Consider the following 23107-nt stretch of genomic DNA (forward strand, 5'->3'; position numbering starts at 1 on the left):
CTAACAAAGCTTTAAGCCGTGCCTTGACAGGTCAAGCTGATCTGCAAGTCACTTGCTCGCCATAACAAAACTCGACACTCTTACAAAGAAGACCTCAAAATCCAGTCTCAACAGTGTAGCTTGCACAGTTGTTGAGAACATCCAATTATGTATGAAGAAGCAGGAAAATGTGAGGTGTGGTGTGGGTGGCTTATAGAAGACATGGGGCATTTCTGAATAGTTTTCAGGCATCCATACATGCTTCGATTTATATTGACATGACCTAGTGAAGGTTTGATTACTGCCCTTCATGTGTTCCTCATCCAGTTTTTCATTACCGGTTATATAATATGTAGAATGACAGAAGCAGAAGTTAGTGTTGCAAAGCCTCTAAGTTATTGCCCAATAAAAAGTCAGGATTTTTTACAAGTTAGATAAACTCTTTGAGGTCATGAGGTCCCAGTATCACAAAACAGTGAAAGACTCCCTAAGCCTTGATGATCCTAAGATGTTGACATTTGGAATGTGACATTTTTTTCCTTTAATTTCTTTCATCAGTGTTTTATAGTTTTTGTGGTATAGGTCCTTCACCTCCTTGGTTAAGATTATTCCTAAGTATTTTATTATTTTTGGTGTAACTGTGAGTGGGATTGCTTTCTTAATTTCTTCCTGGTACTTACTTCATTGTTAGTGTATAGAAATGCAACATATTTCTGTATATTAATATTGTGTCCTGCAGCCTTACTGAATTCATTTATCAGTTTGAGTAGTTTTTGGTGGAGTCTTTAGGGTTTTCCATACAGAGTATCATGTCATCTGCAAATAGTGTAAGTTTTACTTCTAATACCGATTTGGCTGCCTCTTACTACTTCTTTGTTGTCTGACTGCTGTGGCTAGGATATCCAGTACTATGATGAATAGAAGTGGGGACAGTGGACATCCCTGTCTTGTTCCTGACCTTAGGGCAAAGGCTCTCCATTTTTCCCCAATAAGGATGATGTTAGCTGTGGATTTTTCATATAAGGCCTTTATTATGTTGAGGTATGTTCCCTCTAGACCTCCTTTGTTGAGAGTTTTTATCATGAATGGATGTTGTACTTTGTCAAATGCTTTTTCTGCATCTGTTGAGATGATCGTATGGTTTTTATCCTTTCTCTCATTAATGCTATGTATCACATTGATTTGTGAATATCAAACCACCCTGGCAATCCAGGAATAAATCCCACTTGATCATGGTGAATGATTTTTTAATGCACTGTTGGATTTGGTTTGCTGATATTTTGTTGAGGATTTTTACATGTATGTTTATCAAGGATATTTATTGGCTTTTTCTGTAGTGTCTTTATCTGGTTTTAGTGTCAGGGTAATGCTGGCCTCATAGAATGAATTTGGAAGCTTTCCTTCCTCTTCTATTTTTTGGAATAGTTTGAGAAGAATAGGTATGAACTCCGCTTTAAGTGCTTGGTAGAATTCTCCCTGAAACCATCTGGTCCTGACTTTTGTTTGTTGGGAATTTTTTGATTACTGATTCAATTTCATTGCTGGTAATCAGTCTGTTCAAATTTTCTGTTTCTTCCTGATTCAGTTTTGGGAGGTTATATGTCTCTAGGAATTTGTCCATTTCCTCTAGATTGTCCAATTTGTTGGCATATAATTTTTCATAATATTCTCTTATAATCTTTTGTATTTCTGTGATGTCTGTTGTTATTTCTCTTCATTTCTGATTTTATTTGGGTGCTCTCTTTTTCTTGATGAGTCTGGCTAAAGATTTATCCATTTTGTTTATCTTTTCAAAGAACCAGCTCCTGGTTTCATTGATCTGTTCTATTGGGTTTTTTAGTCTGGAATGTGACATTTCCATGAGTGAGTTCGTCTCTGGGGCTGTCCCCTTGGCTTCTCTCATGAACTATGGTCTGCCAGGCATTTCTTCTGACAATGAGATAGACAGTAGTCTTCTTTTTCCCTCTTACCTCATAAACCATGATGTTGATGAGCCTGCTTTAATAACTAACTTACAGGGATGTTGGAAATTCTGAGGAGATATCCCAGCCATGCAGAATAATTGCATCTCTTGGGGAGGTGTTAACAAGCAGAGGCAAAGCTGAGTGCTCCTGGGCTCCGGCTTCTATGGATCTTTCTCTCAAGAGCCCCCCTGAAGCTCCATGCAGAAGACGTTCATTAGTAAATATTAAACACTGCTTTCTGTATTGCTGGTGGGATGCTGAGGGTGTAAGACCCCCTCGGGACACTCTGAGGCTCACTTAACAGCCACACTAAAGTGTTCAGCACTCACTTTCTCCTGGAGTGATATCTCAGTCATCAGAGAAGGCCATGAAAAATTTTTTTTCAGCCATGCTGGATAACTTCTGGGCAATTGGGAATTTCTGGGGAATGTGGGGATGGACAGCTGACCACCAAGAGAAGTGGCTGAGCCAGAGTGCTTTTCTTTTTCATTTGGACCAACAGGTGAACCCATTTTAATCTTTCCATTGTTTGGTTTGATATGTCCATTTGTAAGCTATGCATTCCCATCTGAACTCAAATATTTGGAGCACTTACAGTGTCTGAGAAAATGTGGCCTACATTTTGGAGGTACTTTTTAAGTTGTTTCCACAATTATAAACAAATAATTAATGTGGTACAGACCAACAGGTAAGCCAGATCATATAGATGAAGCTTTCTTTTTTTAATGTGACATTTTTTTTTAAGTAATCTCTACACCCAACGTGGGCCTCGGACTCACGACCCTGATGTCATGAGTCACATGCTCTACTGACTGAGCCAACCAGGCCCCCTTAGATGAAGCTTTCTTGTGTAGCTAATCTATACCTGCCTCTTCCTCATTCAACTTGACCTCACTTCTGATGTTTGAAAATTGAGAGAGTCTGGGGGAAGATTGGGCCATCCATCATTTGATCCATTCAGCCAACATTTATTCAGAATTGATAGTCAGGCAATGTTTTAGGTATTTGGTGGCTGCAAAGGTGTAAAGATAAGATCCTTGTTTTCAAAAAGCTTACCATTTTTGAGAATCTTGCTACTCAAAGTGTATGTAGTCCATGCACCAGCAGGATATGCATTGCCCAGAAACCTGTTAGAAATGCTGAATCTCAGACCTGCCCTAGACCTATTGAATCCAAATTGGCATTTTCACAAGATCCCCAAGTGGATAGTATGTGCATTAAAGTTTGAGAAGCAAAAAGTGAATAAATAAATAAAGTTTGAGAAGCACTGGTCCAAATCATTGATTGTCAACCTGCATATCAGAAGGACCTGGGGACCTCTAAACAGTGCCGATTTCCTGGTCCCACCCCCTAGAAATTGTGCTTGAATTGGTGTGGGGTGTAGCCCAGGCATTGGGAATTTTAAAAATTCCTCAGGTGATTCTAAATGTGCAGCCAGCTTTGAGAAACCCTAAACTCTTAGGTTGCTTTGCATTCTCGACAAAAGCGTGCCCAGGAGGAGGTTGTGGCTCATCCTTTTAACCAATTTACAAGCCAGGTGGCAAGTTTGTCTTTTCTCAACAATTGTAGCACCGAGACTAGAGGCAGACGCGCCAGAGCTGGCTGGTGACTCCCCGCCAACAAGTTGTCCATCAGGGAGCGGCATCAGCTGGTGGTCCCTGCTGCGGTAGCCATGGGAAGTGCTGGAATGCTCCAGCCGTGTTCCTCAGGGCTCCTCCAGCAGGATCAAGTGGACAAAGGCAGGACACTGGGGTGTGGGCAAGGCCTCCCTCCTCAGATGCACCCTGGGGCCTTGGTGTCCCTCTCCTTGGCCTTCTTCCAAGTGTGTGAACTGTGGCCACTGACAGTCTTACCCGAGGATGGTGACAAATGTGTGTGAGCTTAATTCAGAAGATTTCCTGGCCACATTGTCCCTAGGGTCCCTGGGACCAGTCCATAGAATCGCAGTAATGATGATAACCACCAGTGGTCGTGTCGCTCTTTATGCCTCACCAAGATTTTCCTGTGTGTCAAGAAAGCGAGACCCAGAGTTTTTATAACTAGTGGACTGCTTAAGTCTCAGCTGGCCCCAGTTTGCTGTCTTGCCCCTCTCTCTGAGATATCTCCAATAACCCGACATAGCGCAGGACGTGGAAGTAGGGGTATAGCACAGCTAAGGTTCTGTTTACTCATTCCTTCAAAGGAAAAACATCATTTGTTTTTTATAAGGAAGAATACCATATTTTACTCATATATCTGCCTGGTGATGAGGCATAAAGAAACCATTTTGAGGACTTGGTCATAGAAGAGTGAACGTTCTCTGTCAGAAATATTGTTCTTTCCATATTCTGGGCTCTTGATGAAGTCCAGGTCTACTTTCCTCTGCTTTCGTGCCAGTAGAGCTTATTTCTAATCATCCTTGTTCTGGAAACTTCAGTCTACATGCTGATCTCTCACTCTTTCGCATGGCAAACTCCTGCCTCATTCAGAAGCCACCCCCTCACCTGCCTATACTGCCCTGTCTTCATCGTTATTGGAATCTCAAAATCCACTAGGGCGATCATCATCTTGGGTTACATCTGTGGTCCCGGTGTGATTATTAATAGTGTCCCAGGTTTGAAAAGAATTTAAGTGGTCACGCTCACATCTGCCAGTATCTTGGCTGCACTGCCTCTCTCCTCACTGGCCGGCTGCTATCTCATTGTCCTGCTTTCACGCGCCTCCTGCCATCCTACTTGGGGACATCCACTCCACCCTGATGACATTTTGGCCTCACAAATCACTGACCAACTGTCTCTCCATTCTGCTCCTGCCACTCGCAGGTGCCTCTCACCTCACATCACTGTTCAGTAGATGTTGGTTGGGAGCCCCCTGGGAGCCAGACACTGCCTTCACCCTAAGTGCCAGTTCTTGAATGTTCTCTTCCAGGACCCCAGCTTCCCACTCTCCCTCTTCCCTTCCTTCATGCTTCGTGATCCTGCCTTTGACCCTTCTCATTGCCTTGGTTCACCCCTCATTCTCTCTCTTCAAGCTACCTGGTTTTTCTTGGTCCCACTTGTTTTTAAATCTGGTCTAGCACTCCTGCCGGTATTTCTGCACCACAGTGATTCACTGTCTGCCCCTCATACTAGGCTCTGGGCTCCAGAACCCTGTAAGGATATTATGATTTTCTGTTTACCCCTGAATTCCTCCGCTATCCTGCATGTTTTCAGTCCTTAGTAAATAAATTGAATTTGCTGTTCTTTTACAGTTCCAGAAACACAGCCCTCATACGAATAATTGTCTCTTCATCTCTGCCATCAGAAGGCTTGTTCTTTTGCCTGGTTTGTTGAAGAGGAGGCATTTCCGCTTCTCATTTTGCTGTCAGAATTGTTCTGTTTTCCTTAAATTAGCTTCTCTTGCTAGGGGGTAAGAAACGCCCCGGTTCTCTGTCAGTCTCTGTCCCACGTCAGGTACCTTGACCCTGGGCTCGTTTCTGTCCTGAAGCAGTCACTTTTCTCTGTGTCCTAAGACACACTGGCTGTTTTCTTTTTGGAATGTGCTCATCTCATCCACGAGCCTTGTATTTGTCCTCCTACCAATCAGAACAGTAAGACAGATTGTGCTCTACCTTCATGTTTTCCCTCTCTTACCTTGAACTACACAATGATTAGTACTGTTAATATTTTCCTTAAGAAGCTGAGTAGAGATGAGCCATCCAAACCATTCTCCACTGATGGGAGATATAATAAATATGTCATATGCACTGTTTTGCCCTGTAGGCATGTATGAATTCTAGATTCTGGTTCTATTCTGGATATGCTTCTGCTTATTAAAATTTTCTTCATTGTTTTTCTCACATATGAAGGAAAAGGCTTCGTTACAATGATTCTTGGGTTACTGCTTGCAAAAGATTAAGGTGAGGCACGGATTTGCATCAGTCAGAAAATTTGGAAGAAAGCTTTTGAAACTAAACAATATTTGAGTGCCTTTTTTGGATGTAATTCTATATCAGGTGCTCTGAAATGAATGTGCAGGGAAGTTCAGTCCTCACATAAGCAAACCCTTTGCACATGAAAAGATTTAAGATTGTTTGAAAAAGCTGTTAATGATTGTCTCCTCTTTGGTACCAGAGCTCTTGGTTGATACCCGTTATCCAAAAGGACCTGGTATAATATTGTGTGTGGGTCTTTCACATAAGTCTCTAAGCTCCCTGGAGTTAGAGATCATGTTCTTTGCAGGTTTAACGTCTGGTGCCTACAGAAGGAACTTAAATATACTTTGCATTTCATAGATGTTTGTTGAATTGAATATTGTGAAGTGCAAATTAACACAGTTTTGAGTGTTCAAGAAAAGATAAAGCATTCATCATTATCATTTTCCTAAAGGTGAGTTTCAAGTTGGGTTTGAGGAGAAGAGGGCTTGTCCAGAAAAAGGGGAGAAAAAAAGGTGCCAGGCATTTCCTCAAAAGCTGAGCCTTCTGGATTGAAAGATTTAATTTCTAAGGATTAAAAGTAAAGGAATGTCACCCCCTACTCCTTCGCAAGATTTTCTGGTATTGTTGATGACGAGATCTTCTCAGAGTTGGAAGAACCTCAGAAGCCATCATACTCTGCCACCACCATCCCCAGTCATGAATCGCTTCTGTGGGGACTGATGTTAGATTGTTTAGGGAGTGATGTGACATGAGCAGGACCAGAACACTTACCTGGGCTTCTCTTTTGTCATTCTCCAAGAAAGATGAGCATTCTCTCGTGTTGTCTTTTGAACCTTGGTTTGTTCTGGGTAAATCTGAACTTGATGCTTCAAGTGTCTGTTTTTTGGTGTTGGTCAGGACTAGAATTTACCATCTGTGATTAAGGATCCATTTCTAAAACCCATGTCCTCTTCTAAAGAGTCCATTTATCTTTGCAACAGATACTGCTGGGAGAAGGGAGGTGGTGTTCATTCACTTCCCACCTGAGGTGGGCCCTCTCTTATGTAAAAATCATCATGAGTTAAGGTAGATCAAGGCAGGAGATCACTGTTTCTGCACCATATTGCAGGGGATCACAGAACTCAGGGTTAGAAAAAGTCCTCATTGATTCCACAAATACTTATTATATTGGGCATGGTGTGGTGGGCTGGGGGCATAATGGTCAAAAAGCCAGATATGTTCCTCGCCTTGCTAAGATGTGTGATCTTGCTAAGATGTATGATCTCACATATGCTGTGGCCCTCCAGGGGACTACAGCAGGGCCCTAGGCCAGCTGCACATCTGCTGCTTGAGCCCTCCTGGCCCCTTCCCCACCCCTACTGGTGTTGGGGAGGACCATGAGTGTCTCTCCATGGGCCCTGAGCACGATCTCCTCACTTTGTTGAGCATGCCCTGCTTCAGACGTAACTTTAAAAGTCCTACGTGTTACTAGCTTTTTTGGGGAAAGCCTCTGCTCATTTTTGGCTGTAGCAGGAATTGTTGATCACAGCCTGAGAACTGGGTTTTTACTCAAGGACGTGTACCCAACAGCAGTGTGTGTACATCGTTCATACACTGGACAGGAAGAAATGCCCAAGTGAGGAGGTTTGCGGTAGGCCAGGTGAGTCTTGGATTAGGGTAGTAGAAGTGGATCTGGAGCCAGAAGACAAAATGTGAGGTATATTATAAAACTAGAGCAAATTGGCCTTCCAACCAATTGGATGTGGGGTAAAATAAAATGGTTCTGTGGCATGAGGTTGAAGGCCCAGGAGAACCATGAGGCTGTTAGGCTCGGGACAGAAGCTTGGCACAGGCCGAACTCTCACGCTCTCCCTGGCGCCTGGCACAAAATAGGCGTTCAATAAACATCTGACGAGTGAAAGAACAGAATAGGGAGTATTAAAAGGGCAGCAGGTTTGATCTGGAAAAATGAATAGATTTATTCTTTCATTTAGTAAGCGAATGTTGAGTTCTGTAAGGTGGGGGAAGGGCTTTTCATGATGACAGCCGTGCCCCATCACCACGGAGAAAAGATCAGGAAGAGCAGTGCATTTATGAGCTTGCTGGAAGTGTGATTTTTCTTATGCTTGGCTGACTGTCGCAAAGTCCTTTTTAATTTCCATAAGCTTTGTGACAGGCTAATCAAAGAGAACATTTGTGCATGTGATATTTCCTAAAGCATGTTTGCAGTTGAAATAATTTTATTTCAGCAAAATTAAGATGAAGAAAATACATATCCTCCCATCTTTAAAGAAAAGCAGATTGGATTGATGCGGGGCATCTGACGGCAGCACTGGGTTCTGAGTCCCAACCAGTAGCTCTAGCACACTTGCGCTTTTGTTCTCCCATCTGACTTGGAGATTGGTGCTCACTTCGTCTCAGTAACCACTGTTGTGTTGATAGTGGCCTCAAGGAAAGGGCCTCCATTCTCTCTATAAAGGGTGTGGGACCTCGCCGGAGGGTACTTGCCCCATTTCTCACTCTCTGCTTTCCCGTCTCCTAGGACTGCATCGACGTGGGCTGGTGGGAAGGAGAACTCAACGGCAGACGAGGAGTGTTCCCTGATAACTTCGTGAAGCTTCTTCCACCTGACTTTGAAAAGGAGGGCAATGTAAGTCTTCCTGGCCTTGAGGTCAGTACTCCACATGCAGTCAGAATGGTGGCTGCCATGGTGGGTCTCGGGATACTGGGTGAGGGGAGTTTAGGGGACCATTGAAGAGCACTGGCATTTTAGTTCAGTGGACCTGGTTTCTGAGCCCTTGGCTGTTCTGTAGGCTGGGCATGAGTGTGAACAAGTTAGTTACCTTCCACCAGCCTCAGTTTGCTCATCTGACAGCTGGTCTCAGTGATCCTTATTCTGGTGTTGTTGCATGAATAAATAAGATAATGTGTGGAAAGCATTTGGTGTGATGCCTGGAACATATAAGCATCCAAATGACAAGAACTCTCGGGTGCTCCGTTTGGTAAGCGGACTGCCCGCATCCTGTGCGGTATGTCCCTGGGTGGTGGTGAAGTGCCCTATACTGTGGAAGTGGCTGAGAAGCACATTGTGAAGCTGAGGACGCAGAGCGAGGCCACTGATGTTCTTACACTGTGTGTGTACATATGTGGACATGTATACACACATTTGTCCATATGTGTGTTCGTATACACCTCTGATCTGTTTTCTCTTTGTGGGGACCCATTTTCCAATGCTGTTGTTTCAATGAGCTAGTCCATCTTTGCCTTGCTCCAGGTGTATTGTCTCTCTGATGAGGATGGAACAAGAAAGTTGAAAAGTTAGAAGCACTCGATGTTATAAGGGGGCAGCAATTTGGTCTCTTCCATTCTGCGCTGCATCTCAGGGCTCTTTGCTGAGGCTTTCACTTGACTTCTGCCTGCCTTTCTGGACTGGTTCCTATTTATGCCTGTTGGGGCATTGCTACTGGACCATGAACCTAACCTTGAACTATGACCATCCCTATGGAGCTGATGTTTATGAAGGATAGCTACACATTGGCGAATTGGTTGCTAAGGATACTAAACAGCATTGATGGTGTATGTACCGCCTAGATGAACGAATGTGATGGTTCAAGAAGCTGCATGGTGTTGGTACACACCAAGATCATGTCCCATAGATCTTTAGATTGGTTTGAAGCCTAGGGCCACACCCTAGGATATCCCAAAAGGATAGCTTGCTTTCCTATATCGTTTAGCTGAAGAATGTTCTGTTCCACCCGTGTTATTCTCTCTTGGAACTGAGTTTGGGGTTCAGAGAATCTAGGTTCTGCTTCCTGGTGTTTTCTATATCCCCAACTCTTAGTGCTGGTCCATGGGCCACACTTTATCAGTGTCACCTGGAGCTTGTTAGAAATACTCAGACCCCATCCTAGACCTGGGGCATCAGAACCTGCATTGTAACAAGATCCTCCAGCGAACCATATACATGTTACAGTTGGGGAAGTGCTGGTATAGAAGCAGGTATCTGTTTAAGTGATGACAGCTCCACCTTCCAGTTCCTGACCATATTTTAGGAGGGGAATAAATTCTCAGAGAAGAGCTCACTCACAAAAGAAAAAATTTCCAGCAAGCAAAATCATTTGAGCCATTTTTATTGGATGATCAAAGTGTGGTGGCTTATCAGTTGACAGAATCCAGCCGTGAGAAAAACAGATGCTAACGTTTAATACTGACTGGATTGTAAACGTTGTGAAACAAGAGGACACAGGAGTGAGGTGTGGCAACCATTGATAGTGCTCATGACTCCAGGCTGTAGCTTCGGCTGGACCTGGGCTTGAATCATGGCCCTGTCACATCCTCTGTTCAAGGTCACCTCACTGGATGTGTCTGAGCCTCAGTATCTTCATCTATAAAACTGCAAGAAGAATTGTACCTACCTGTTGAACCGTTGAGAAGATAGGAATTCTTTAGCATGGCGCTGGTGCTTCATAAAGGCTCCACATACGCTAACTCTTCCCGCCTTTGTAATTACTGTTCGCACGAGTGTGGGAAGGCTCCAGCCGAAACTGGGCAGTAATGATAGCAGTCAGACTCTGGTTCATCTTGCTTCAGCTGGTCAAATCAACACAGTTATCTTGATGTCTTTTTTTTTTTAAGATTTTACTTATTTATTCATGAGAGGCAGAGGGAGAAGCAGGCTCCCAAGGAGCAGGGAGCCCGATGCGGGACTCGATCCCAGGACCCTGGGATCATGACCTGAGCCGAAGGCAGACGCTTAACCATCTGAGCCACCCAGGCGCCCTATCTTGATGTCTTTATGAGCTTCCCTGGGAATCCAAATGCATCTGAGAACTTTGATGATAGCCTTCAAAAAGAAATCGAGTACTTTAGAAACTATACCTATAGAGACAAGCGGGCACAGAATGGCATAATCTTCATGTTGTTTCTCATATTTGTTTCAGGACCTGCTACCTGGCAGTTATGTTTTATGTTTATTTATTCACCCACTGTGTGTGTGTTGGGTCCCTTCTCTTGGGCTAGTCACTGTGCTGGTTGATGAGGAGGGGAGGGTACATGCAGCTGCTGCCCTAGTGGGCGTAGAGTTGGGCAGCAGGTCTGATGTTCAGGGCCATAGAGACTTGCTGGACCTTTCCGAAAGGACATTGAGGGTGGGCCTCTTCCAGGGAGTGGAGGGGAGAGGGCCATCCAGACTGCCTGTTTGACCCTTCTCGCCGATCTTTGCAAGCCGGGTAAAAGGTATTCACGTCCTGAAGCACTGGGATGCCAAGACCTTCCTGGTGACTCCTCTCCCTGTGGCCAAGGAATCTTAGCCAGCATGCTATCCTGCTGGCCATTTGCTACCTTCCCGGTTCTGAAGGAGGTAGTATGATTTTGAAGGCTAAGCTGAAATCTGGATAATTCTTTTAACAAATGAGCCACGTCTGTGGTTGCCTACATTGTGGCACCTTGCTTTCTAGTTCCCAGTCACATTTTAGTGGGACAATAAATATACCAGGTGAGAGAGATTCCATGGCATACTCTTCTAGAAGCTCTGCTCTGTTACATAAGGTATTAAGGGAAGACTTCCACTGAGAGAGTGAAGTTGTCAGTGAGGAGTGGACTCAGCTTGCTCGTTGAGGCATGCACGCTCCTTGGGGCCCCGTGGGCATCTCTCCAACCTCAGACAGGCAGCCACCATCTCTTGGATAGGTCTTTTAACCTTGTCCCTAAGAAGAAAACGGCAGGGGGAAACAACAGTCAAACCTGTCAGACAAAGTAATACCTACAGCTGAGAAGTGATTGTATAATGTGACATTTAGCTTTCAGAAAATTTAAAGTATTACATCCTTTCCATCCCCTCTGGCCCACAAAACCAGCCACCCAGCTTTGCATCGGCTGTTCTGCCAGCCTTTATCGCCGCACGCAAAGTGTTGGTGAGCTGGTGACAGTGTGACAGGAACCGGGGCTGTTGTTTGCTGAGCTGGCTGTGTGAAGATGATTAGAATCATTAACACAAATGCACTGTGTGAATGACAGAGTCTGAAACATTATTCTGCCACCAGTTTCAGCACATGTCATCTTGTCTTGCCAGTGGCTGGGGCTGCAGCCATTCACCCAGAAAGGAGGACGGTCTGGGATGATTGTGACAGACAGCAGCAAACAGCATTTATTCAGCAGCAGACCTCTTGAATCAGTAGGCATCACCACAGCATTCTGACGAGGCTAGCTCTTTTCTGCGGCGGCTCGGTGCGGACTCAGGTAGCCTTTTGGAATTTCCTGGAGGGCTTTCTTTCAGAGAGTCCTCAACAGATTCTCTCTCACTAGGTGACAAACGCTCTGGGGCTTTCTCTCAAGATGTTCCCTGGCGGGGAGAGCACCCGTTGATCTCTTGGTGCATATTTTAGAGCAATTATGTAAGCTATTTATGAGAGAACATAGATTCAATGGCTGTTTATTTTGAGACTTGACAGTAAAACTGAGTATCAAAATGGAAAGATTAAATATTCCGAGAGCTCTAATGAAGCAATGCACATGCTCTGCCGTCATTATTGAAGGAAAATGGGGAACCTGAACTCTCAAGAACAGCAGAAAACTTCCCAGTGTCATTGAAAAAAAAATAGAATAGATATTCTGAACGATAATGTTCCCGAAGGATTGCGTTTTAAGAAAAAGTCGCAGGCTCTAGAGTCTTGAAGAGAAACTGTTCAAATCACCCGAAGACGATGTTACTGTTCTAGTGTCCATCGACACGGAGGAACCTTCTGAGTTTGTCTACCATGTCAAGAACCAGGGCGTTGCAAAAGTTCCCATAGCGAATGTTCTGCAGCGGAGGGTCTGCCGCTCAGGGGCACAGAAACCTTCCCTCAAAGATTTCTCAAGGTGCCTGTGGCTGCGATGCTGGCTCCCGTTTGCCAGCTCACGGAGCCTGACCCAGCGAGCAGGCTGCCAGCTTACTCATTGCAACGAGAACTAAAATGTCAGCCGGCCTGGAGCACACGGGTCTGCCTGCCCAGGGTGCTCGCTCCAGCTTCTACAGGAAACCGCGTTTGTTGGGCACTTTCTGCGGGAGCTAGCTGCTCTCACCCAGGCCCTTGCAGGTGCACCAGAGGGAAGGGTGCGCGCCCGGGAGCTGTGCGCTGAACTCCGCCAATCCTGGAGGCTGCTCGCGAGCGCACCGCACCTTCAGCCTCAACAACCCTCTCCACGGCTCTTGGGGTTCACAGCTGAGCGGACCCTTCTTGTTCACTGTCGATCTCCAGACACGCTGTGGTGCAGTCAAGTACATTTCCCACACTCTCAGTTATGGTCGAGTGCCAACCTTAAGACCACTCAGCAGTTCAGTAGGGTCCAAACTTTTACAGGAAAGGAAGACTCGCTTGATTCCCACAATGGCTAGTCCGCTGGTGGGGGATCTTGCCGGTGTAACTGGGACTACATTCTCTTTACCGCATTCCTAGGAGGTCCCTTACCTTAGCCCCCATCATCTGACAACCCAGTTTATAAAACCAACTCAACTCAAATTTTCTTTGTTCCTAGTCATGTCCTTCAGCCTTTTGAGACCCAATACTTCTAGTTTCTAAAGATGTCCAATGAAATATTTCCCCCAAAAATAGTCTTCCAAAGAGAAACAAATAGGTGCTTCCAATAAGCAGCATTGTGAAAAAATAATTCACCCCCAACCTTATCTGTAGAGATGGGGACCGTCAAGGCACTAATGTCACCTAAGCATGACCTAATGGCAGAGCCCTAACTGAGCTTCCCTGAAGTAGCCTGGATGGCCTCCTTCTCCCTTCTCTGCTGGTACTTACAGCCCGTACTCTCTCAGCTGAGCACCTCATTCAGTTGTGCCCTTGCCTGAAGTGCTTCTCTGTCATCACTCCGTCCGAACTGTCATCTCTTTGAAGGCAGAGCCCGTGTCCCAAGCTTCTCCTTCATGGGGCCTGATAGTGTGTGTCTTAGTTCAGGCTGCTGTAACAGAATACCATAGACGGGGTGGTTTATAAACAACAGGACTTTATTTCTCACAATTCGGACGCTGGGAAGTCCAAGATCAAGGTGCCAGCAGATGTGGCATCTATCTAGTGAAGGTCCACTTCCTGGTTCGTAGATGCCTGCGCCCTCACTTGGCAGAAGAGATAGGGTAGCTCCCTGGGATCTCTTCTGTAAGGGCACTAATCTGATCTATGAGGGTGCCACCCTCATGATCCAGTCACCCCCCAAAGGCAGCATCTCAACACACCACCACATTGGGGATTAGGTTTCACCATAGGAATTTTGGGTCCATTCAGTGCACAAACATGCAGCCTATAGCAGCATGCTTGCTTGATACAGGGTTGGCTCTCAGGACTCGCCTGTCATTTGGTCGTTTGGTGACCAGGTGTACCTTCCCTTCTTTTGGTCCCTCCCCTCCTACTTACTGCTCTCTCCTGCACTAGCATGAAAGAGGAAGGTGGGGGGGTAGGGAGAAGTGGACATGGGGGTGCTCGGGTCTTTCTATCGAGATGTGAGGTCTGGGCATGGAGTCGAGGCATCACTTTTACAGTGGGCGGAGGGAGCAGGAGCATGAGACAAGGGGGTAAAGTGTGAGAGCATCTTGGGAAGAAGCCAAATACCAAAACCTGTGTGATTCCCCAATAGGCTAGCAGTCTGGATAGGCCCAGGGATGCAGGCCACCAGGCCAAAGGTTAAGGAGAGGAAACTCAAGAGAGACCCTGCTGAGAGCAGGTTTTTGTGGTGGCCCCCGGGGACCTCCTGTGCTAGGGACGCTGTAGGGTGCAGAGGGGCCCTTACAGGTGCTGTAATCACCCGGAGCATAGCCTCAGCTGCACTCTTCGAGGGTGTCACCAATCCACCAGGGACAGGGAAGCAAAGGGCAGAGTGGAGGCCTTCATGTGTATCTAGATCCATGAGAGGTGCCCTGGTCAGGAACTGTCCATTTTTAACCCCTCTCTAGCCTCACACAGACACCTCTAGAGAACTTAGCTGGATGCCTGGAGGAGGGCTCCCCAAGGCTGAAAATCAAGCTAAGATTTGCTTCCAGAGCCTTATCATATATATTCCTCTAACAAAGCGCCCCCCTCAAGTGTACCCAGCCATCAGGAGTATGCTCCTCTGGTTATTCTCAACAAACCACATGTGTGGGGCCAGAGCTCTGAAGGCAAGAGGCCAAGTGGCAAGTCAAACTTCCTGCCAGGGAGACCAGTTGAGCCAGCTGATGAGCTCTTTGCCTGGGACTGGCCGGGCTTGCCAAACAAAGGGCAGAGTCAGCTCTGAAATCCATCAGCAGGAAGTAAGTAAGACTTGCCTTCCTGCTGTCTTCACTCCAGAACATTCAGATCTATTTCCTTCCTGGTAATAATGGTAAGAAATCAGATCTAGTTAACGTATCCTTTGAAGGATGGTGTTTGCTTCTGTGTCCAAGCCAACGACTCGACACAGGCAGATGCACACGCAGGCGCACACAGGCCTGTACACCCTGCATATGGGAAGACCGGGGAACGCATTCTGCTCTCCTAGAAATCAGAAAATGTTGGCTCATTGATTTTGTTAGGAACATTTTCATGTTGGCTCTTAATGAATTGCCACAGTCTGGATGGACATTGAGGGATGTGAGTTCTGGGCCCTCTTTGGCCACCACCCAGCAGTTGACCCAGCCCCTCTGGGCCTCAGTCTCCTCAGTATAGAGGGGACTCTGTGATCACTCGTAGCTCTAATATCCTCTGTTTCTAGCATCGATCTGCAAATCGAGCGGGCTGAAGCCATCTGAATTTGGATCTGGAGTGTTATATTTCCACTATGGAGGGAGGGATAAAGAGAAGAAATAGAACAAGTGCCTCTAAAAATTCATGACTGAAAATAACTCGCCTGAGTTGAGAGGGTGTTTCTGACTGCACACCTGTGGCACCAGTTAATGCTGGTCAACTCGGCAGAGAAGGCATTGGGCTACTGCTTAACCTGGAGACCCCCTCCGTGCTGTTTCCTTGGTCCGGTCACAATCGGACATTTTGGGGAAAACTGACTAAGTGATGTGCTTGCGTCTTTTGATTTAAGAATCATGAATGCCTGTGCTGAAGTCTTTCCTGTCACATTTTGCTACAGATTTTCCCAGCCTGCCTTCTCAGTTCTCACTGCCCCATGCTTCCTGTTGCATTTAAAGAGGAAAATCCCTGTAGGCCCCTGTGCAATCTTCTCTTAATCACTTGGGGGGCAGTCTGGAGCTGCACGGAACTCTGGCCCTGGTTTTTGTTTAGAATTACTTTCAAAGACCTCTTCTTTGAAAATGTGGCATCGTTTCTCATCTAAGGAGGCCAGAAGGCTAAGTTTGAGGGCATCAGAGAGTGAAGTCAGTCAAAGGGAAAAAACAAAAACAAAAACAAACCCAGGACAACCTATAAACCCGTTCTGCTCATAAGCAAACCTGGCCTGCAGCCAATGCTGAACAAGCCCCGTGGGTGCAAGACACACAGCACAGACTGTTTCCTCCTTTCAGAACTGCCCCCACCTGCTTCCACTACCACCGGGGCTCCTCACGACACCTCACACCTCTGCCTCCTGCCCCTGCCCCCGTCAAGCACACACTTGCCACGACCACACTTGTCACACGCTGTCTCTTAGCCTAACACTTCCTGTCCTCTCTCTCAATGCCCCTCTACCCTGCCCGGTCACATTCCGTCAGTCTGCCCCATGCCAAATCTGACACAACACTGAGGGATTTTTTTCTTTGCACAGTAATCTTGGAAAACATGATGACTTGTAATTGTCTTTTTTTATTTGGGGCCCTGTGGTTTGAGGCGAGGTCGCTGGGGGAACAGGCTCAGCAAGGGGAGGCTCATATGAAATGGTTATAAAATGTTTCAAACAAGCAGGAAGCGAGCAAGACACCCACTGGGTAGGCATCGTTGGGGCTTGGCCAGGAAGAACGAGGCCACAGGGTGCTGTCTGTGAATCAGAAGTTACTCTGATCCTGAGGTAAAGGAAGGTTAGTTGGCAGAGTTTCAACAATAACTTCATTAGGTAAACACATCTGTCCCCAGCTAATTTGTACAAGGACAGAGAAAGGAGGCAGAAAAAGGAAGAAGTTGGAGTGGAGAGCTGGAAGGGGCTGGCAGACAGGAAAGGGCCTTTCGCCAGTGGACGGCCTGTGTGCAGGGGGAGGTGGCCCTTAGAGCATCTTTCTTTCTCTTTTTTGTAATGAAGCGAGTCTGTACTCATATAGGCGGTACTGGAACATATTAAGAAGGAAACACACAAACCCACACATGCCCATAATCCTACACTAGTCAGGTATCACACTGTAAATTTATTCCTTTCCAGTCTTTTTCTCTTTCTGTATATTTTGTAACATAGTTGATTCGAGCTCATACTGTAGCTGCAATTTGATACCCATATTTTCTTCCTCCCAACTTTCACATGACACAGTTCCCTGTGCTTCTGTACACACTGTGTGTGGTGTATGGCCTTGTGGTGGTCTGTCTTGTGGATGCTCTCTGGCAAGGTAGGTCCTTCACAGTGGTTAAGAGCAGACCTGTGGGTCAGACAGCATGGGGCTGGGCTCCCAGCCCCCACCCTATTTAATAGACTGGTGACTTGGGGAAATGGCTTCATCTCTTTAAGCCTCAATTACTTCATCTGCAAAATGGGCATAATAAGATCACTACTTCTAGGCTTGTCATGAAGATTCAACAGGGGCAGTGCTTACTGACTCCCTCTGCGTATGAAACCACCTCCTCTCAAGAGGGAAGTGATACCATTGCCATTTTACAGATGAGAAGCTTTAGCTAGGTCAGTTCACTTGCCCAGTGTCCACGGCTAGGAATTGAAAGAGCCAGCATTTGTAATCAGTCAGGCTCTGAAACCCCACCTCTCAGCCACCACACTACTCTACTTACTCCCGGTAACTTAGCCACGTCACCCAGCTACTGAAGAGCAGAGGTGACATGTCACAGAATCCAGAGCCTACATGCTGTGATGCCTCCTGAGAAAGTTCTTTATGGGTCTCATATTCTCCGGGTTTCACTTGAAATCATTTCCTCCTGTGCTCTAGTACTATAGCAGGCACTGGTGGGCCCCAGCGGGTAGGGGCCAGGGACTGGTGGGTGCTTTGGCTGGTCCTTGCGGTAATGTCAGAATGGTTCATTTTCAGAGTGCAGGAGAGAGTCTCTGGAGCTGTTTTAAAAAGTTACTGGTGTGTGATGCCCAGAGAGGGTCAGGAGAAGCATCAGCAGCAACATGGATCAGATTCTCAAATCCTCCTGTTTCCATCTTTCTTTAATGATTTTGATTTTGAGATGGTTCTCTCCTCACCTCTGGCTCCCCTCTCCAAGTATGGTGGCCAAGAATTGTGCCCTGGCTGGATTCTTGGCCCCTGAATCATCTGCCAAGTGCAGCCTCACCATCTTCCTCCTATAGTCAATCCTGTGTGAGCAAGGAGAGGCCCTGGAACCGATTCAGGGACGGATGCCACCGATTGCATAGCTGCCTCGTCACCTACAGACTGACAGGCTGTGAGAGAAAAACAGACCACAGCCAATATGCAAAAAACCCCATTCCACTTTCCAGGGTACAACTGGTCTGCGGGGGGCCTTGCGAATGGCCTGCCAGCCTTGGGGTCAGAAGGGGCTGAAGGTTTAGAACCCACTGACTCCCAGCCACAGCAGCCCCTTGGCCTGCTTTTGCTGAAGGTCCCCCGTCCAGAGCAGATCTGATTTCGAGCTGTCCCAATGACTCTCCTGAATCACTTGGTTATTCAGCAGATTAAATCTTAATTGCAAATGCGGTTTTGGTGTAGGAGGACCATTGTGCTTGCTGGTTTCAGGCCATTTTTGCTGAGCCGTGCTTTTCCAGAAGGCTGTTACAAATTTAGAAAGGGGGAAATGGTATTTCATTTGTCCGTCAGAGTTTTGTTTTGCAGACTGAATTTATTTTAGTGTTGGCTTAAAGGTGCCAAAATCTGACATCCCCGGAGAGAGAATTGCCCAATTTTTTGGAGAGCTCCTCTGGACTGTCCAAACTACATCTAGAAAACAATGTCTGTGGTCCTTGTGTGACAGGCCAACAATCTCGTTGGCTTGCCAACAATCTCATGTGTTATCATTTTGATTCATTTTTCAGAGACCCAAGAAGCCGCCTCCTCCGTCCGCTCCTGTCATCAAGCAAGGAGCAGGTAATGCGCTTCCGTTCTGGACACAACGTGTCCTTCTGTGTGTATCTACAGCACCCTTGGTAGAGCTCAGGGTTCTTAGGTTCAAATGCCACGGATCACCAAATTGGGAAGTTACCACTTGGTCTCAACAGGCAGATTTTAAATATACTGCTGCTTTTCCTAAAAATTAAACATATCATTAAAATGTATCCCTGGTACAGTGAAAAAATCTAGTCTCCCAGGTGAATGACCAGAAAGACTTTGCTTTGGAGTAAACCAGTTTTTTGTTTTTTTTCTGTTGTATTTTTTGTATTTCTAATCAACTGCTTTTGAGGAAAGAAGAACTTAATTGTCCTGCTTTGCCCACACCCACCTAATCTCAAGGGTCAGCTTAGGGAGGATTGCTTCCCACGGGTCATAGCCTCACCACGCATTTACAGTGGTGCTGAATTTTTAAGCAAAAAAAAAAGAAAAACGTGGTTAACCAAAATTTGTACTTACTTCACTTACACCCCCCAACAAAAAATGTTATTCTAGCAATAAATACTTTTCCTCGTGATACTTTTTTCGTCTTAAAAAGAGTCCAGTTCAGATGGACTCTGAAAAACTGAGGGTTCTAGAGGGTAGGGGGGTGGGGGATGGGTTAGCCTGGTGATGGGTATTGAGGAGGGCACGTTTTGCATGGTGCACTGGGTGTTATGAACAAACAATGAATCATGGAACACTGCATCAAAAACTAATGATGTAATATATGGTGATTAACATAACAATAAAAAAATTTAAAAAAAAAAAGAGTCCAGTTCACTTTTTCTGTGTAGTTCAGACATTAAAGTTGAATAATATAGGAAGACGTGATGTGGTTGGACATTTGGTAACACATTGCGTACAGGGTTCTCATACCTAAAAAAGATCATTCATATTTCCCCACAGAACTCTTCTTTAAAATTGTTAAGAACTAATTATGGGGAGAAATTCCTCCATGAATAACTAGTTAAGTGGCATTTTAACAAATTAACAACTAAAACAGAAGAAGAGTAGGGGTATTTTTAGTTCCGCACATGAATAACTGTGATATTTCTATAGCATTTAAAGTATGAATAAATTTCCAGATTGGTTTATTCACAAATTTATTAAGGAGTGATTTTTTTAACGTTTTTTTGGCCCACGGAGTTGAGGGGGAAATCAGCTTGACCCCAAATTCCTTTCCCATTCCCTTTGGGATAGTTGAGAATTACGAAGATTAAGACCCGAAATGATGTGTTAATTACATCTCCTGTTCCGCCCCCATCGTCGTTTGCATTGAGCAGTTTAATTTTGCCACCTAGTGGTTCACACCGGATCAATATTTTGTTGTGCTGAAATTAAAGCTGGCTGTTGTTTTGCTTTTCTCTGACGACCCTTTTCCTCGAGGCCTTGGCGATGGATTACAGACCATGGAGATGAGCTGAGTGGCCCAAGGCTCAAGAAGCCTGGAATGTAACTAGGATTGGATTCTTCATGGTAGTAGGATCCGTCAGTTCCTCCTGCATCGCTAGGGATGATAAGGAACATCTTTGTTATCATTAGAAGCCTAGACTGTAGCATGATAGGCAAATTCTTTTCCTTTTAAAGCAATTTTATGAAAGGTTATGCTGGATCTCTGTGGGGCAAAGCAAGATGGCATTTAATTTTCCTAGACTCCTACTGCTCATTTATCCTGCTGAATGATCCTGGGAATTGCTCTGTGACAGGGAGGTAGATATTTGTATTTTCCCTATCATCAGCTTTCCTCGTGTTTGATTATTTGACAAAAAAAAAAAAAACCAGAAATGGAATTGACAGAAATCAGATACAGTGTTTAATTTGGAGTGAGTCATTAAGGAGATTTTGGTGAAGTGTGTTCAGTGGATTTTTTTTTAGTTCCTTTGGCTTCTGATGCTATGAAATTGAGATTTTATTTTATTTTTAAAGATTTTATTTATTTATTTGACAGAGAGATAGCACAAGTAGGCAGAGAGGTAGGCAGAGGGAGAGGGAGAAGCAGGCTTCCCGCCGAGCAGGGAGCCCGATGTGGGGCTTGATCCCAGGACCCTGGGATCATGACCTGAGCTGAAGGCAGATGCTTAACTGAGCCACCCAGGCGCCCCTGAAATTGAGATTTTTAGTACCAAGCACCCATCTGTAGGGATGGACAGTAAGGAATTCGTCAAGCACTCAGGCAAGTCCCTAGGTGTGAGGAGTACTTGTGATTGGTTTTATGCTTTAGCTATTTTCCAAGTGTTCTTATGCACCTGAGGCCACGGGCACTGCTGAAGACCCCAGGTGAGGGAGCAGCTGCAGTCGACATGGCCATGTGGGTGTATCTGGGGAAATGTCATATGTAACGTTTGAGGAATTCAGGCGTAGATTAACTGGACTGAGGGAGAACCACAGATCTTCTTTGCACATCCCTCCACTTAAAAATAGCCTCTAGTTACTACTGCTGCATAACAAACCAACCCAAACCTGGTGGCAGAAAACAAGGATATTCTTATGCCCACGGCTTCTGGGGTCAGGAATTTGAACAGGGCCTGGCCAGGACATCTTGTCTCTCTGCTCCTTGATATTTGGGGCCTCAGCTGGGAATGCTGTCCAGTCTTTGGAGATGGCTGCTTTGCTTTCATGTCTTCACTTCCCTTGGCAGGAGTGGCTGGAGGGCTGGCTCAGTGGAGGCCATAGGCCAGAGTGTCTACACATGGCCTCTTTAGCAGTCCTCAGGGTTCTGGACTTCTCACATGGAGGTTCAGTATTCCAGCAAATAAAGCATAAGTGACACAGTCTTTTATGACACAGCCTTGGAAATTATATGGTATCATATTGGCCCCTGGTTGAAGCAGTCACAAGCCTACCCACATTCCAGACAGAGGACATAGACCCCCCCCCTCTTAATGGGAAGGGTAGCAAACAATTTGAGGCCATATTTTAAAACTGCTACAACTTAGACTCCAGGTCCCTGTGAAATTTCTTTTTATTTGTAGAGCAATAGCCAGTGACCCATTATTGGCATATTTTGGTGATTGACTTGTTTATACATATTTTCCACCCACACCCAGTGATTTTCTGTGACTGTTTTGATGTCTAAGGAAGTCAGATTTAAATATCAGAAAACATTAATGGCATTCTTGTAAATTAAGGGTGTATAGGAAGGCAAACTTAATGACATAGGTCAAAAATGGCTTCTGCTGTTTCTAAGCGGCTTATATTTGCCAGGCAATACCAGCGCTCGGCTTAGGGGGAGAACAGTCTATTGACTTTGCTGTACCTGATAAATATTTAAAATGCTGGTATGTCTAATAAATGGATAGAGAAAACATGTTCTGATCACTGTTATCCTTTCCCCCTTAGGTACCACTGAGAGAAAACATGAAATTAAAAAGATACCTCCTGAAAGACCAGAAACACTTCCAAACAGAACAGAAGAGAAAGGTATGAAATCAAGTCTTCACTGGTACTGATCGAACAGCAGGAGACAAAGCGGTGGTCATAGGGCTAGTCCAGATTATCCACAGAGTTTGTTTTTTGGGGGGAGTATGGTGATTATGGTTTTATTTTGGTTGCTTTTAAATATCCCATTTCTAAGGAAATAGAGAGGATTATGTGGTGCTTCTTTGGGCCAGAATTCTTCACCAAATGAAAAACAACGAGCCCGGTCACTTCACACATTGGGGTTCTTCCATCCTGGTTTCCCCCCCATTGCCGCCCTCCCTACACCAGGGGCATCCTGAAGTCAGGGTGCCAACTGGAAGTTTCCTGAGGGCCTGGATGTATTCGCCACAGTTTCCATCCCGCCCTCTCCCATGCCTCGTGCCCCAGGGCACTTATTAACTGTTCACGGGTTGATGTGACTGAGAGAAGTTCCCATCCGGATAAATGAAAGCCGTCATCCTCGGCCACTGCTGGACTTTTGACTCTGGCTACTATGTCACAGACACATGTCCACGGTCAGGAGTATCATCTGAAGGGAAGTAGCTTCGTCTGTCTCACACAGTCAGCTTTACAAATGTGTTTGACTCCTATTGTTCTGAGTCTGTTGCCCAAAGAAATCTACACGCTGTGGAAGGACTCATTTTGTTAGGTGTCTAAGATTTGATTGATCACACATTTTATGGGAAAAGTGCTATGTTATTATTATGAGCAGGAGGCAGAGCAAAT

General features: G+C 45.5%; 1 protein-coding gene across 11 annotated transcripts in view; it reads left to right on the forward strand.

Moving 5' to 3' along the window:
- Positions 1-23107, forward strand: part of SH3KBP1 (SH3 domain containing kinase binding protein 1) — a 324202-nt gene that overhangs the window by 252496 nt on the left and 48599 nt on the right. For 6 of the 11 annotated variants that reach the window (XM_073902010.1, XM_073902011.1, XM_073902005.1 and 3 more), the window contains 3 exons: positions 8360-8467; positions 18907-18958; positions 22301-22381. In XM_073902010.1, coding sequence (XP_073758111.1) covers positions 8360-8467; positions 18907-18958; positions 22301-22381 — 241 coding nt within the window. Of the gene's footprint in view, positions 1-8359; positions 8489-18906; positions 18959-22300; positions 22382-23107 lie in introns of all 11 variants that reach the window. The other 5 variants (XM_073902009.1, XM_073902008.1, XM_073902004.1 and 2 more) reach the window with 1 other exon arrangement.

The sequence above is a fragment of the Callorhinus ursinus genome, unplaced genomic scaffold (assembly GCF_003265705.2).
Source record: "Callorhinus ursinus isolate GAN/ISIS: 27379988/994484 unplaced genomic scaffold, GSC_fseal_2.0 scaffold16, whole genome shotgun sequence".
In the NCBI taxonomy this organism is placed as follows: Eukaryota; Metazoa; Chordata; class Mammalia; order Carnivora; family Otariidae; genus Callorhinus; species Callorhinus ursinus.